Source organism: Lacerta agilis, chromosome 14, assembly GCF_009819535.1.
Source record: "Lacerta agilis isolate rLacAgi1 chromosome 14, rLacAgi1.pri, whole genome shotgun sequence".
In the NCBI taxonomy this organism is placed as follows: Eukaryota; Metazoa; Chordata; class Lepidosauria; order Squamata; family Lacertidae; genus Lacerta; species Lacerta agilis.
The window spans coordinates 39,193,604-39,208,891 of record NC_046325.1 but is presented as its reverse complement, the minus strand read 5'-3'; the positions used below and the strand labels follow the sequence as shown (position 1 = coordinate 39,208,891).

The window sequence follows — 15,288 nt, the reverse complement described above, 5'->3', positions numbered from 1 at the left end:
GGGGCCAATACAGTAAGTGGGAATGATCCTCAGAGGTACCAAAAGTTTATGGGGTAGTCCAAAGCAGGGATTGCCAGGGATGAGCTCCAGAACCTATTTTCAGTGCCATAATGGAGAGGGGAATATTCTGCACATGTGGATACAACAGCACACTCTTTACCCGTGAGATGTGACGCCATCCAGCCCTCAAAAAGCTGGGATTACAGGGATCCAGTGTACTGGAAACATACAAGACTCTAGGCTCACCCACACTTAGCTTTTGCCTCACACTATCTGACTGGGAAGACCTGGTTTCTCATCCCCATTCATCTATATATAGTCCCTGGGTAACCTTGGGCAGTCACTATCTCCCATTTACAGGTAGGTAGCCGTGTTGGTCTGCCATAGTCAAAACAAAATAAAAAATAAAAAAAATTATTCAGACGTGTGCATGCACACGAAAGCTCATACCAAAAACAAACTTAGTTGGTCTCTAAGGTGCTACTGGAAGGAATTTTTTTTATTTTTTATTTTGTTTTGACGATCTCTCGTGCTGGCTTATCACCTGGGAGTTGTTGCGAGGACAGAACGGGAGAGACAACTCAATGGCCACTATTATGAGCTCCTTTAAATAAATTAGGCACCAGAAACCGTTGCTCAAAGGACATGCTTCTGAGACCAGCCTGAGCCCCACAATCTCCTTTCAAGAGACATGAAGTCCTCACTCTGTGAAATCCTCACCACTCGGGGAGTAGGGAGCGAGACCTTGGCATGCCACGCAAAACCTACCCTCATGCCTTCAAATCTGGACAAAGCCCGAAGGGGTCTCAGGGCACGGAGCGTCCTCAGGGATTTGATTGCCCCCAGCTCCGAATATCCCATCCAGTTTGCTGTCAGGCTGATGAGAGAGACCTGGTGGGGAAACCAGAATGCTTAGGGACAAAGCTGGCAAGCACAATAAGAGAAAGGATATGACTGCCCTCATCCTCCCCAGGAGATGCAGCTGGCCTATCTACCTCCTCGCCGCAGGATCCCTGATCAGGATCCAAGTTTCTTGTCAAACATCCTTAAAATATCCACAAGAAGGAACATGGTTACCCATTTAGCGACCCACGTTTTGGGACCAGTCTTTGAGATGGATACCTATAACATCTGCTGTCAGAATCAAATTTTGTCAGCCAGCTTCTATGGTTAATACTGTGATGGGTTTGCATGGGGCAAGGGATTCCAGGATTACTGGCGGCGTGATGTCACCACAGGAAAAAATGTCCCTTTTACCCGATGCTCGGGTTGTGTTTTTAGCAAGGGTTTTGGGGAAGAAGAAGGGTGGGGGAGCCTGAGGCCATCCAGGCTGAGGGATGGACAAGCTGTGTGGGTTGGAGACACAGAGATGCTGTCTTGGCTTCTTTTGAAATCAATGGTGCACTTCTGTGGGCAGCAAGTCCCTTGTGAGATGTGATGCTCAGAACCCTTTCTCCACCCAGACTCGGGAGTCAATATGTGTAAATAAGCCATATTTCATAAAGACACTACAGCAGGCATAGGCAAACTCGGCCCTCCAGCTGTTTTGAGACTACAACTCCTATCATCCCTAGCTAACAGGACCAGTGGCCAGGGATGATGGGAACTGTAGTCTCGAGACATCTGGAGGGCCGAGTTTGCCTATGCCTGCACTACAGCCTCCACTGTGGCTCATTTTCCCCACACAAACCCCAGTTAAGACCCCTGGAAATTTCGCCTCTTGGCAAAGACTGGGGTGGCCAGCAACGATAGTAAAAATGGACTCCTGTCTGAAACAACTCCCTCCCCTCCAAGCCACAACTTACATCAACAATGAGGAAGTCCAGCCAGCACCAGGCATTGGTGAAGTAGACCTTGAACCCATAGGCCACCCATTTGAGCAGCATCTCGATAACGAAAACATACGAGAAGACCTTGTCAGCATATTCCAAGATGATGCGGATGGTCCGACGTCGCTCTATGTAGATGTCTTCGAAAGCCTGAAAGAGGAAGAGGCACAGAGTCATCTGGGGAAACCTTCTCCACAACCTACCCACGTGGGTAAGTAAGTAAGAAAATTTTTATTTATGCCCCGCCCTCCCTGGCCAAGACCGGGCTCAGGGTGGCTAACATCAAATATCAAATACATTAAAAACACAGTTACAGGTAGGTAGCCGTGTTGGTCCGTCATAGTCAAAACAAAATAAAAAATAAATAAAATCCTTCCAGTAGCACCTTAGAGACCAACTAAGCTTGTTCTTGGTATGAAGTGTGCATGCACACGAAAGCTCATACCAAGAACAAACCTAGTTGGTCTCTAAGGTGCTACTGGAAGGAATTTTTTTATTTTTTATTTTCTTTTGATTAAAAAACACAATCAAACAATTGATTAAAATACAGCTTAAAAATTAGAATCAGGATAAAATTAAATGACTGCCCACGAATTACAACCATAGGTGTCGGGAACCTCAAGTAATCATCAGGGCCAGCTATCCATGTGGGTGTATTTCAGGACAGGATACCAACCATGAGACCAGTGTGACTCATTGTACTCTCTCTCTCTCTCTCTCTGATTATGTCATGCCTCCCAGTGTGGACAGAACACAGTGGGATGTTTACAACAACAACAACAACAACAAAAAGTACAACTCTCTCCCAGGTGTGAAAAGTCAAGTGCAATTCCATTTGCTCCTTTATAGTGGAAAAGCAATGCTTGGGTAGCATGAGGAGATACCCACCTGGAAGCAATAAGGTCAGAGATCACACCCACTAGCAACTTATTTGAGAAGAACTCTAGAATCATAGAGTTGGAAAGTACCCCGAGAGTCATCTAGTCCAGGAATCTCAGCTAAAGCATCCATGACAGATGGCCGTCCAACCTCTGCTTAAAAACCTCCAAGGAAGGAGAGTCCACAACCTCCGGAGGGAGACCGTTCCACTGTGGAACAGCTCTTACTGTCAGAAAGCTTTCCCGCATGTTTCGTCGGAATCTCCTTTCTTGTAACTTGAAGCCGTTGGTTCGAGTCCTACCCGCCGGAGCAGGAGAAAGCAAGCTTGTTCCCTCTTCCATGTCACGGGCCTTGACAACCCAGTTGAAGCTAAAGTGAGGTCTCTTTTCTTCATTCGTCCAGGAAGATATGTGGGACCGGATTCCTGAAGGACTGTGCCTAATATTTTGCCCTCTCTTTTTTGGAGCAATTTGAAATCACTGCCCTTCCTCCCCAAGGAGTAGCTAGCCCTTACTTACCAAGGCTCCGCTGCTAAGGAGAATCATGAGGATGATGAACGACTCGAACCAGTTGTGCTCCACAATCTTGAAACACGTCTTCCGGAGATTCCACCACTTCTCCCCCTTCTCTGTCTTGACGTCAACGTATAGGCAAGGGCATCTCCGGACACAGGCTGCAGGTAGAGACATGCCAATAGTAAGCCCACAGCTAGGAATGGAAGAAAGCTGCAATTTCCATTCTGACCTGTACCTGTCACAGCCAGCGCTGTTTCCATTTTGCTGCGGTTTGGTTTCTGCCAAACGCTATGCTATTTATCTCGCTGCCTGCTGCTTAACATACATTATGTAACAATTTATGTAACGTTCAGTCATCTCAATGAAAAGGAAATGCAACAACAACAACAAAATCCACCCCAACTAATTAATGATGTCTGGATTGCAGACTTAAAAAAAAAACCTGCACATGCGTGAGGACATTCTTTTTTTTTGTTACTTTGTCATGTACTCTAAGGCTGTTTTAACAATGAAAGCAGGTTCTGGGCCTGGGCCCTGTCAGAGAAGAAGAAGAAGAAGAAGAAGAAGAAGAAGAAGAAGAAGAAGAAGAAGAAGAAGAAGAAGAATTTGGATTTGATATCCCGCTTTATCACTACCCAAGGAGTCTCAAAGCGGCTAACAATCTCCTTTCCCTTCCTCTCCCACAACAAACACTCTCTGAGGTGAGTGGGGCTGAGAGACTTCAAAGAAGTGTGACTAGACCAAGGTCACCCAGCAGCTGCATGTGGAGGAGCGGGGACGCGAACCCAGTTCACCAGATTACAAGTCTACTGCTCTTAACCACTACACCACAATGGCTCTCTCAAGGCAAAGCATTATGTGCTCTCTTCTTCACATGTACCAGAGCAGAGCATGGCTATATTCAAGTCCTTCCCAGAAGACCTGTGTTGCTGTCTGGCCACCCTACCTTCAGTGAAGCATTCCTCTGGCTCATCATGCTCGGCGGCCTCTTCAGCCACAGCTACCGCCTCCTCAGGGTCTGGGGGCTTATAATCAACAGTGCTGCATATGGACGACTCAGTCCCATCTGACAGAGGCTTCTGAGAAGAGCAAAGGAAGAGAGCGACAGTCTAGAAGGACCTTAGATTTTATGCAGGGTGTATGAGTGCCACCAAGCGATGTTCAGTTATGGGCCTACATCTATTACAATTAACAAATGACCAGATATCAGGGCATTAAGTACATCTTTCCCAGCTGCAAGCAGCAGCCCACAACAGCATACCCTCCAACATTTCTCCGATTAAAAGGGACGAACTGTGCTATTTTCCTAGAAAAAGAGGTCCCGGAATTCACCATGAACACCTCCCTTGTGTTACAATAATTCTAAGGTGTCAAATATAGAACAAATGTACAAAGCAAACACATATGTAAGTATATAAACCACTTACAGGTGGGTAGCCGTGTTGGTCTGCCATAGTCAAAACAAAATAAAAAATTCTTTCCAGTAGCACCTTAGAGACCAACTACCGGTAAGTTTGTTCTTGGTATGAGCTTTCGTGTGCATGCACACGAAAGCTCATACCAAGAACAAACTTAGTTGGTCTCTAAGGTGCTACTGGAAAGAATTTTTTATTTTATATAAACCACGTGTCTGAAATAGTACAGGAAAACAATCCTGAAGCCATTTTGTCCCTCCCAAACTGACCTCAAATATTTATCTGCAAGGAGGAAGGAAACAGGTGAATGAATGAATTTATTATTACGGTCACAGACCAGTTCCGGCTCACTTACAATATCGGGAAAATCATAAAACATGATAGGGATACATTGAATTGCAATTGGGTATAACAGGGACAATACAGATATAGCAGCAGTTAAAAATATGTAAGTTAAATCTTAATCACTAAAATATAACTTAAAATTGTCCTTTAAAACCTTAATCATTTTGGTAGTACAGCTTGTTCCCTAAGTTTTATGGCAGTCGCACAGAATTTGGCCACCCTTAGCGTGATCTCTGGATCCTTGTCCAGGAGTTTTAGACACTGAAGTTTGGACCCATTTAGAGATTTTTGTATAACAGGGGTAAAGGAAATGGGGAAACTTTCCATTTGTCTTTGGACTGTAGGGGCTTAGCAAACTTATCAATATGCACAAGAGATTCAGGAACTAAAGTATTTACCATCTCAAAGGAATGGCCAGGCTACCCAGAAAATGCAATCAAGTAAGGCATTATCAGGTATCCTGGCAGACAGGAGAGAAGCAACACCCCCAAATTTCTGCTGGAGATGGCCTCCTCCTGTGATGCATGTACGATGTTTTTTGGGGGGTGGTATTCTTGGGCTAGAGGGTGGTCAATTTCAAAAGTCTTTATAGGGGCTTGCACACCATAGTCCGGGGTTCTCCTCCCTCCTGCGTGTGGTGAGTGGGGACCCTGTTGCAACAGTTTATTTCCTTTAATAAAGATCAGGCTTACAAGATGCTTTGCTTTCAATATACTCTGGTTGGCCTCTGCTTTCTCTCCAATCATAGGGACTCTATACAGGCTCTAGATACCCCATAAGCAGAGAATTAGAGGTATTTTTTCTTAGAAACAATTGTTCTCTTATAATGGCAATGGCGCCCAGCTGAGAGGATGCCAGAACCGAGTTCTGGCTCAAAAAAGCCCCAGGGACATCCTATTCCAACATTTCTCCAATGAAAATAGATATTGAAACAGAAACCAGGACAGCTTCTGTAAATCTGGGACTGCCCCTGGAAAATAGGAGCACTTGGAGGGTCTAGTTTATATAACATCATCAGTTCCTTTTACTGAGGTTACCAGGAGACACATGGGAGAGATGTGCGCTAGCAGCCACTAACACCTCCTTAGCCCTTTGAGGTGGCTTTCTGGCTCAGACAAAAGGAGTTTCCTGGGTCTTAGACTGCTATTAATTGGGGCTTACCTCTGAGGGCTTATCCACACTTACCTTTCTTCCATGCTTTCCAAACACGACCCACACTTTAAAGCGCTGTGTTTGAGCGCTCTTCCTCCCAACCCCACAAGTTTTCCCCACGGCAGCCTACTCTTTAAAGCTGAATTGGAACAAACAGCAATCTGCAGAAAAGCTGAATTGCCGTTTGTGGCACTTTAGTTCTAAAGAGCAGGTTTTCATGGGGAAAGGTGGACCTGTGCCTGGAAAGAGTGGGGCAAAAGTTAACTGTGGATAATCCTCATGAATCTTTTTCCAGTATTTTTAGTGCAACATACATACATACATTTTTGCATGCCGTTTTTATGAATGTGCATATTTCTAAATCAACTTTGCCTGACTTAATGCATTTGGTGTGTTATGTTCAACAATATATTCATTTTTATGCACACTTTAACCTACTATATTGTTATAAGTTGAGGGGGACCCCCCCAAACCCTAGAAGGCTGGAGTCTTTCCTGCAGTCAGGATGCCCCAGAATAATACAAGCCAGTGCTCAATGTGCCATTTTGTTCCACTTGCGTTGCTAGATGGTTACCCAAACAATTTAAGAGATCTGTTCTGCTTTTCTTGACTTTATCTACCAAGAGGGGTAGAGATTTTGAAGCACACCTTAAAAGTTCCTGTTTTTGGATTTTCACAAAACATATACTCCAAGGGAAGACTGCCATTTGTTGGCGTGCAAGAGGGACAACACCCAACACCTCTGATAATATATGTTCACGTTTGTGACCTTGCTGGAACTTAAGAGCTAATCCAAGTTAGCCAAAACAGCTGTGAATGGTGCCAATCCAGAGCTAGACACGCCAGAGGTCACCCTCCAGGCCATGCAAAACTAGCATTTACTTTCACCTGTGTTATAAGAAAAAACTGCTCCTTTTCCCTTATGGGGTACCCAAGAGCCCATATAGAGTCCTTTTGTAGGTTCTCTATCTGTAGGAGAAAATAACAGAGGCCAATCAGAGAATATTGAGAAACAAAGCAGCTAGTAAGCCTGATCTTTACTAACTGTTGCAATAGAGTGCTCACAACCACTTTCAGGAGGCAGGAGGGAAGCCCTTATATAGACAATTTAAATTGCCCACCCTGGAGCCCAGGACCACCCCCCCCAATACATCACACATACATCAGAGAAGGGGTGGTCTATAGCAAAAATCTGAGTGTGTTGTTTTTCCCCTCTCCTGTCTGCCAGGATACTTGATATTGGATCATTGACTGCATTACCATTTGCCCACTCTTTTGTGATGATAACTACTTAATACCTGAATCCAGCTCACAGGCTCAACCTATTCATACACAGACACACTTTTAAGATGGGATTTGTGAACAAAGAGACAATGGGAAGGCTTTTCCATTTCCTTCCTCTTTGCAGAGAAATATTTGAGGTGACTGAAAGAGTCAAAATGGCTTTTGGGTTTTTTCCCCCGTACTGTTTCCAGACATGTGGTTTATATATTTTTTGTATGTGTTTGCCTTGTACAGTTATGAACATTTATTTTATATAAGACCTTAAGATTCCCATAACAACCTGTATATTCTGTAATTGGGTCCCCCTGCAAGGAGTACAGGTTCACAAGCACACACCACCTCTTTCAAGCAATGGAGGAGGAGGGGATTTCCCAACCTCTCCAAAATAATTTTTCCTTCCAAGCTTCAAAGCCTTTGCTATCCCCTTTTCAGCCAGCTCTCTCGCAGTTGGACGTATGACAAATAACCTGAGATATAATTAGTACGGTCGAGTTAGGTTCTCTGAAACATCTATAGCTCGGCTTACGTGGAAGAGCTTTTAGGTCAAAGTTTATGCCAGTTCAGAAATGGCGAAATTGACAGGAGCTGGAGGCAGGCAGGTTCCCTCTACCCCTAGTGAGCACCTATGTCTAAAATCAAACCCATGGGTAGGCAAACTAAGGCCCGGGGGCTGGATCCAGCCCAATCGCCTTCTAAATCCGGCCCGCGGACGGTCCGGGAATCAGCGTGTTTTTACATGAGTAGAATGTGTGCTTTTATTTAAAATGCATTTCTGGGTTATTTGTGGGGCATAGGAATTTGTTCATATTTTTTTCTTCTTCAAAATATAGTCTGCCCCCCCCCCCAAGGTCTGAGGAACAGTGGACCGGCCCCCTGCTGAAAAAGTTTGCTGACCCTGGACTAGGGTTTTTCCATTAAAAATCATGCAAAAAAGTGGTGGTCGTCTTATACATGGGTAGTCCATAGGGAGGACCATTTGATTGGTTGCTGCCATGGCTGATTTTATGTTGCACCAGAGATTGGGGATTGTCCAGCAGGTCGGCTGGAAGGGCATGATCCAGCTGGGGGCTAGCCAGCTGGCCTCCCAATTCCCTCTGGATGCCGACAATGATATACAATGAATTGAGGGGGGGGGAGTTTAAAATAACTTTTTCTAAAAAACAAAAACAAAACCCTAATCCTTTCTTTAAAGAATTCTAGGTACTGAAATCCCAAGATTACCATATTTTTCCGTGTATAAGACTAGATTCCTTAAAAAAAAATGTCAAAAATTAGGTGGCGTCTTATACACAGATACATCTCCCCCCATTTTCTTAAATCTGAAACCCCCAAAATAGGGGGCATCTTATACATGGAGGCATCTTATAGACGGAAAAATATGGTATTTATGTATGCAACCACAGCTGCACAGATGTTATTTGCCCAGAGATGGAAAGAAGATAATGTCCCGACCAGAGAAGAATGGCAGATCAAATTGATGGATTATGCCAAAATTGCTAAAATGACCAGAAGAGTCAGAAATCAGGAAGACCAAAATTTTAAGAAGGAATGGGAAAAATTTATAATTTATCTTAAAAAAAATCATTGTAAACAGTTAAAATCGTTAGTAGGATTGGAATAACACTTGTAGTTTAATGGTGAATTTTGGATATAATGGAGATGTAAAAGATTTGGATCATTATAAAAGATGCAGGAGGAAATGACTAACAATAGGGGCCACAAAGGGGAGGAAGGGGAAGTCCAGGAGATTCTTTGGCATCTCGATTTTATGCCATAGGTTGGATATGTGAGTGTAAGATGTTGATTTGAAAAACCAAATAAATAAATTTATATAAAAAAAGAGAGAACGAACCGCAAACTATAAGCATCTGTTTGCAAAACTGGCTGCTGGCTGGGGGCCTAATTTGCTCTGACACTGGGGAGGGGAGGAGCTGGACGAGAGACCCTGACAGCCCCTCCGCCCCCTTAGTCCCAAGTCACTGCTAAGGAACATGATACGTCAACAAATAGAGGAGGACTTGGCAGGGAGGCGAGGGTGAAGAAGCATGCATGGAGACTAATTTTTCAAGTGTGCTTATAAATGACTGGGGGAGGCGAAGGCAGAGGAGCCTAAGGGTTAAGGAAACTTGCTGACCCCCCTACAATTGGATCTGGCGTTAATACCCCAGTGGGAGTCATCTGTGGACATGTGACGATGAGCCTTGGGAGGTGGGCCCCACCCCCCATAGAAAAGCTGCTAGGCTTTGTAGCCTGAGCCATCGCACCTTGTCTCTAAAAGTAACTAGGAGAGGCACGGCACTAATGAGCCCCAGGAATTACCTGTATATACCCGAATATAAGCCGGCCCGAATATAAACCGAGGCACCTAATTTTCCCACAAAAACCTGGGAAAGCTTATTGACTCAAGTATAAGCCGGTTCACCTTTGCCGCTGTGGAGGAGGAGGAGGAACGAGCAGCCCTTTGGGCTGCTCCTTCCTCTTCCTCCTTTGCCAAGTTTGCATTTATGCGAGCAGTTCAGGAATGGAACAAGCTGCCTGGGGAGAGTAAAGAACCACTGTTCTTGTACGCTTCTTAAGGAATGGTTGACTGGGGAGAGCGGGTGGCGCCGCGTCTGCACATGTGCACGATGCGATTTGGCACTTCTGCGCATGACATCATTTGACGCATCTGCGCATGCGCGAATGGCCGAACCCGGAAGTAACGCGTTCCGTTATTTCCGGGTTCGGCGCGTTCGTAACCTGTGTTGTATGCATCCTGAAGCATTCGTAACAAGAGGTACGACTGTACTTGGAAATTGTTTGGAGACTGCAAATGGTCCAGCATGCAGCTGTGGCATGTTAACAAGCACTCATCTGGGGACTATAGATCCACTGGTGCTTTAAAGGCTGAACTAGTGACCGGTTAGGGCGCCTCCACACTTTCACTTCACCCATATTTTGATCGCATTGCGTACCGATTAATTCCTCCAGGTCCAAGCACTTTCCTTGCCGTTCTGCAGCCGTGCCATGCAAAAATCCCACTGAAGCTTGGCTAAGCCGAATCTCTCTTCGGGTTTTCTGCATGTCTGATAAGATAGGATTCAGCGGGTAAGATCGATTTTTTTTTTTTTTTGCAAGGCACAGCAGTGGAAGGATAAGAGAAGCTCTTGGATCTGGGTGTCAAGGGACTGGCTGGACGAAGGGGAGTGGCGAGAGGCGCCAGCCGGGAAACCCCTGCAAGGGAAGCCCCAGAGGAGGACGGATCAGAGCCCGGGGATTGGTGGTGGGACACTGAGGAGAGGTCAGAGGGAGAATTGGATGCTGAAGGGGCAACAGGGTTTAGCGAGCAGGAAGAGCCGGTGACAGGGAGCAGCTCAGACTCTGAGGCTGAAGCAGAGGAGGGGAGGTCAAGAGGCTGCTGAAGAATCCAGGGAGTCTCCCTCTTTGGCTGTGACAAGCTCCCCTCCCCGCTGGTCCCCAAGAAGGCGCAGGATAACGAAGAGAGCAGAAGAGAGGCCAGAGGTCCACAGGTGCAGTTTGAGACTGCTTGGGAAATATCCAGGAGAGGAGGAGCCTTAGGAAGGGTGGAAGGCAGGGACCTGCTGAGAAGTATGCTGTTTCCTTGAATAAAGAAGAAACTTCACTGGAAACAGAGCCTTGCGTCTTTCATGCTGACCTGCGTCTGACTCCAGCCCTGACAGTGGGGGAATTAATCGGGGCACAAAATACTAAAGTGTGGAGGAGGCCTTAGTGTCAGGGCTCAGTTCAAAGTGCTCTTTTTGCTTGTTTAGAGTACATTCTACACGGTCCTTCAACACATGAACTCAGAGCAGGTAGAAATAGTTAAACACACACACACACACACACACACACACACACACACATACACACCAATACAGCAGCAAAATAAGATAAAGTATGCAGAACCAGTCTCTCGCCAGGTTAAAAATCAGAAAGTTTAAACAGAAGGCCTGAAAAGTCCATTCAATCAGGTGTAAGGCAAGAATGTGTGACTTGGCCAAAATGGCCTCACAGGCCCAATGGAGGAGTCTGGTGGGAATGCCCAGTTGATGTCACGAAGCATTTCACCATCTGCCCAGGACTTAAGCTCTATCTGCACTTTGAACTTTTGCCAGTTTTATACCAGCTGAATAGTTATGGGTGCCTGCAAATAATCCTAGGAATCCTTAGACCAGAGTCTGAGAGAGATCATTAGTCCCTGTTAGGAAACTGCCTTCTCCTGAGCCAGACCTTTGGACCACCTAATTCTGGACCATTTACAATGATTGACAGAAGCTCTCCTGGGTTTCTCCTACCTGGAGATGCCGGGGATTAAACCAGGGACCTTCTGAAGAGCTGCAAAGGGAATTATGGCTAGGCCCATTCAAGTCTGTAGTATGGATAAGGTTGCCAGCTGGGGGGGAAGGCAAGGGCTCCTGCACCTTTAAAAGTAGTGTTGAAGTAGACATTTCAGCAGGTGTTGCTTGTATGAGCTACACCAGTATACCTGAAAGAGCGTCTCCACCCCCATCGTTTAGCCAAGACACTGAGGTCCAGCTCCGAGGGCCTTCTGGCGGTTCCCTCACTGCGAGAAGTGAGGTTACAGGGAACCAGGCAGAGGGCCTTCTCGGTGGTGGCTCCTGCCCTGTAGAACGCCCTCCCATCAGATATGAAGGAGATAAACAACTATCTGACTTTTAGATGACATCTGAAGGCAGCCCTGTATCGGGAAGTTTTTAATGTTTGATGTTTTAATATTCTGTTGGGAGCCGCCCAGAATTGCTGGGGAAACCCAGCCAGATGGGCGGGGTAGAAATAATAAATTATTATGATTTATTACCTGCTAAAATTCCCTCTTCTTCGCAAGTATTAAAGGTGCAGGTGCTCTCCTCTTTTCAGTAATCCACCCTAAGAATGGGTAGACTCTTATAGGTAGGAGAGGCTGTACTGTGTTACACAGCGGAGCCCATTCATTCACCTCTCCAAAGTATCCAAAAAGGCTATATAATAAAAGAGAGGAAACGTACAGAGCAAACCACCCTCGACTTCAGACACTGACAGCGCAAGCCCATGCATGTTTACTCAGAAGCAAGTCCTATTGAGGACAACTCTCAAGTAAGGGAACACAGGATTGTGGCCTAAACATTACTGCAGCAGAAATCCTTTACTCTTGAGTTTCCTTTGAGGCTCAGGCACACCTTCTGTTTTCAGAATGGCCTGCAAGAGAAATAAGCTTTCTCTTGCCAATTGAAATGGTATATTTGAGTTTCCTCTCCAGGTGGGCTTTGGGAAACCCAGCCAGACTGGGCGGGGTATAAATTATAAATTACTACTACTACTACTACTACTACTACTACTACTACTAATAATAATAATAATCAGTGCTTTTTCTGGGGGCATGCAGAGGTATGCATACCCCTAAACGTTTTGTGAATCTTGGTACTTGTCCATTTACCATATTTATTTTCCCCGATTTGAACTATAAAATGGTGATTCTCATGAGTCAAAATGAGAGTAACTCTAAACACTTTTTTTTTAAGAGCACCGATTATTATTATTATTATTATTAGGTGGTGGAAGAGCTCTTGGACCCCATCAGAGCATCAAGCCTCCCTCCCTAAGTCAGGCAGAAGCTCCCCAGATTTGGGGAAGGAGGCAGCAGACTTTAATACTTTAATACTCTTAATTTACTGGGAGCATTGAGGGGACCAGTCTAGTCCCCCTAGTCCACTGACTGCATGCCACTGAGTAGCTTTGGGTGTGCCTCTATCCTCTTTGCGATCTAGGACTCACCTTGGTGTCCTCGGCAGTCTCTTCTCCTGTGTCGGTTTCGTCATACAGGTCAGACTCCTCCGAGGCTATTGGGACATGAATGGTCAGGTGAGGATTGTTGATGAAGTTCATATGGTCGAATTCATCGATGCGTGGCTCTTTCCTGGCTACCCTGTCCATAGCTATCCCATCCATGTAGTCGGGTTTGAAGTCCTGGCCTGTGTCCAAATGGTTGAGGACAAAGTTTTCCTTCTTGCTGTCTTCCTGGTCTTCGGCAGGTGGCTCGGCCTTCTTCTCCTTCAGCTGCCGGTGAAGCAGGAGGAGGGCATGTTTTTTCACAAAGTCGATCCCCCGGGTGATTCTGCCAATTGCGATCTGCAAGTTGTTCATCTCGCCATCGTCGTCAGACGCTGCCAGGCTGTCTGCGCTGAAGGAGCTGAGCAGCAAAGCTAAGAACAGGTTGAGCACCTGGAAGGAGAGAGAGAAAAAGCAGATGCCAGCTCAATGTTCACGCTCCCATCGTCTTAACTTGCTTCATTACACAAGTATGTGACTTGTGTGGAATATTTACAGATCTCTCCTTAGGGCTCATCCACACGTACCTTTCCTCTGTGCTTTAAAGCTCCTTGTCCAAGCACACACTTCGTTGTTGTTTTTTGCTCTGGAGGTTTTCTTGTGAAAAGCCACTCTTTAAAGCAGAATTGGAGCAAATGGAAAACCTGAATAGCCATTTGCTCTGGTTTATCTTTAAGAACAGACCTTCCAAGTACAGTGGAACCTTCGTTTTCCAACGTAATCCGTTCCGGAAGACCGTTCGACTTCCGAAACGTGTGAAAACCGAAAACTGAATGTGGAAGCCTCAATACAATAGGGAAACTCAAAACGGAAACCACGTAGTACATTCGGCTTCCGAAAATCATTCGAAAACCAGAGCAGTTACTTCCGGGTTTTCGGCATTTGGGAGCCGAAACATACGACAACGGAGGCGTTTGACAACTGAAGTTCCACTGTATCCCTATTTTCCAGGGGCAGTCCAGATTTACAGAAGCCACCCCGATTTCTGATTTGATCCCGGAATGTCCCGCTTTTCCCTAGGACATCCCGATTTTCATCAGAGGAATGTTGGAGGGTATAGAGTTATGCGACCCCCGAGCCTTGGAGATACTGTAAGTAATTAGACAACCTTTGGAAGACATTTGAAGGCAGCCCTGGATGGGGAAGTTTTTTTTAATGTTTAATGTTTTTATATAGGTTGGAAGCTGCCCAAAGAGGCTGCGGCAGCCCAATCAGATGAGCGGGGTATAAATAATAAAATTATGATTACGGAATACGACGTCCCTATTTTCTTCGGCGAAATATTGGAGGGTTTGGGTACTGGTAGGATGTACTGATGTACAGTAACATCAGCAAGAAAGCGGAATGTGTTTGCTGAGGAGAGCCAGCCTCCTGCCCACTCACAGCTGTCGGTGTTTGTGCCTCTCCCCTGCCAGGAGCACATTTGAGACGGGACTTTGCTGATATTCAAGGTCGTCGGCGTGGCTATTTGCACATGGCTCATGCCTCATGACTTAACTAGGACCTTTATATAAACCCCTCCAGTTTCCTTGCAGCTCTCGGGTGCTTCTCTGAAGCGCCAATTGCAGCCAAGAGCGCCGCTGGCTTGCTGTTCATAACCCTAAAGTTTCCTCAAGTCATTTGCTTTTTCCGCTCGGTGACTTCCGCCATTTCTCTCATAATAAACCTGCATCGGAAATGCCGGGGGGGGGGGTTGTAGCCAGCTCAGGGCACTCTAGAAATATACCGAGTGCAGAGGCCAGACCACAAAATTCTAAAAATGAGGGTATTTGGAAAAGGGTGAAGATGGGGTGAAAAGTATCTTCTGGGAAATATTACCCCTGCAGGGAGTTTGACATTGACCAATACAATACTTTATTTGTAGGTGAGTAGCCCATAAAGGGACTGTTTTTATGTATAGCCGTGGTTCCCACAGGGGTGCAATTTGATTTTTAAAGGGAGCAATTCGAGAATGTTAACAGTGAATGGTCTTTTAGGCTTCCTCCACGTGAATGGGAGTTCACTTTTTGAATAATAAGAATTATATGTCCCGGGGGGGCGGGG

General features: G+C 45.6%; 1 protein-coding gene across 1 annotated transcript in view; it reads right to left on the bottom strand.

Moving 5' to 3' along the window:
- LOC117058367 (sodium channel protein type 4 subunit alpha-like) overlaps nt 1-15,288 on the bottom strand; it is an 81,889-nt gene that overhangs the window by 13,313 nt on the left and 53,288 nt on the right. Inside the window, exons 16-20 of the mRNA XM_033169506.1 lie at nt 13,192-13,638; nt 4,170-4,302; nt 3,227-3,381; nt 1,806-1,979; nt 769-891 (exon numbers count right to left, since the gene is read on the bottom strand). Of these exons, the coding sequence (XP_033025397.1) occupies nt 769-891; nt 1,806-1,979; nt 3,227-3,381; nt 4,170-4,302; nt 13,192-13,638 (1,032 nt within the window). The remainder of the gene's footprint in view (nt 1-768; nt 892-1,805; nt 1,980-3,226; nt 3,382-4,169; nt 4,303-13,191; nt 13,639-15,288) is intronic.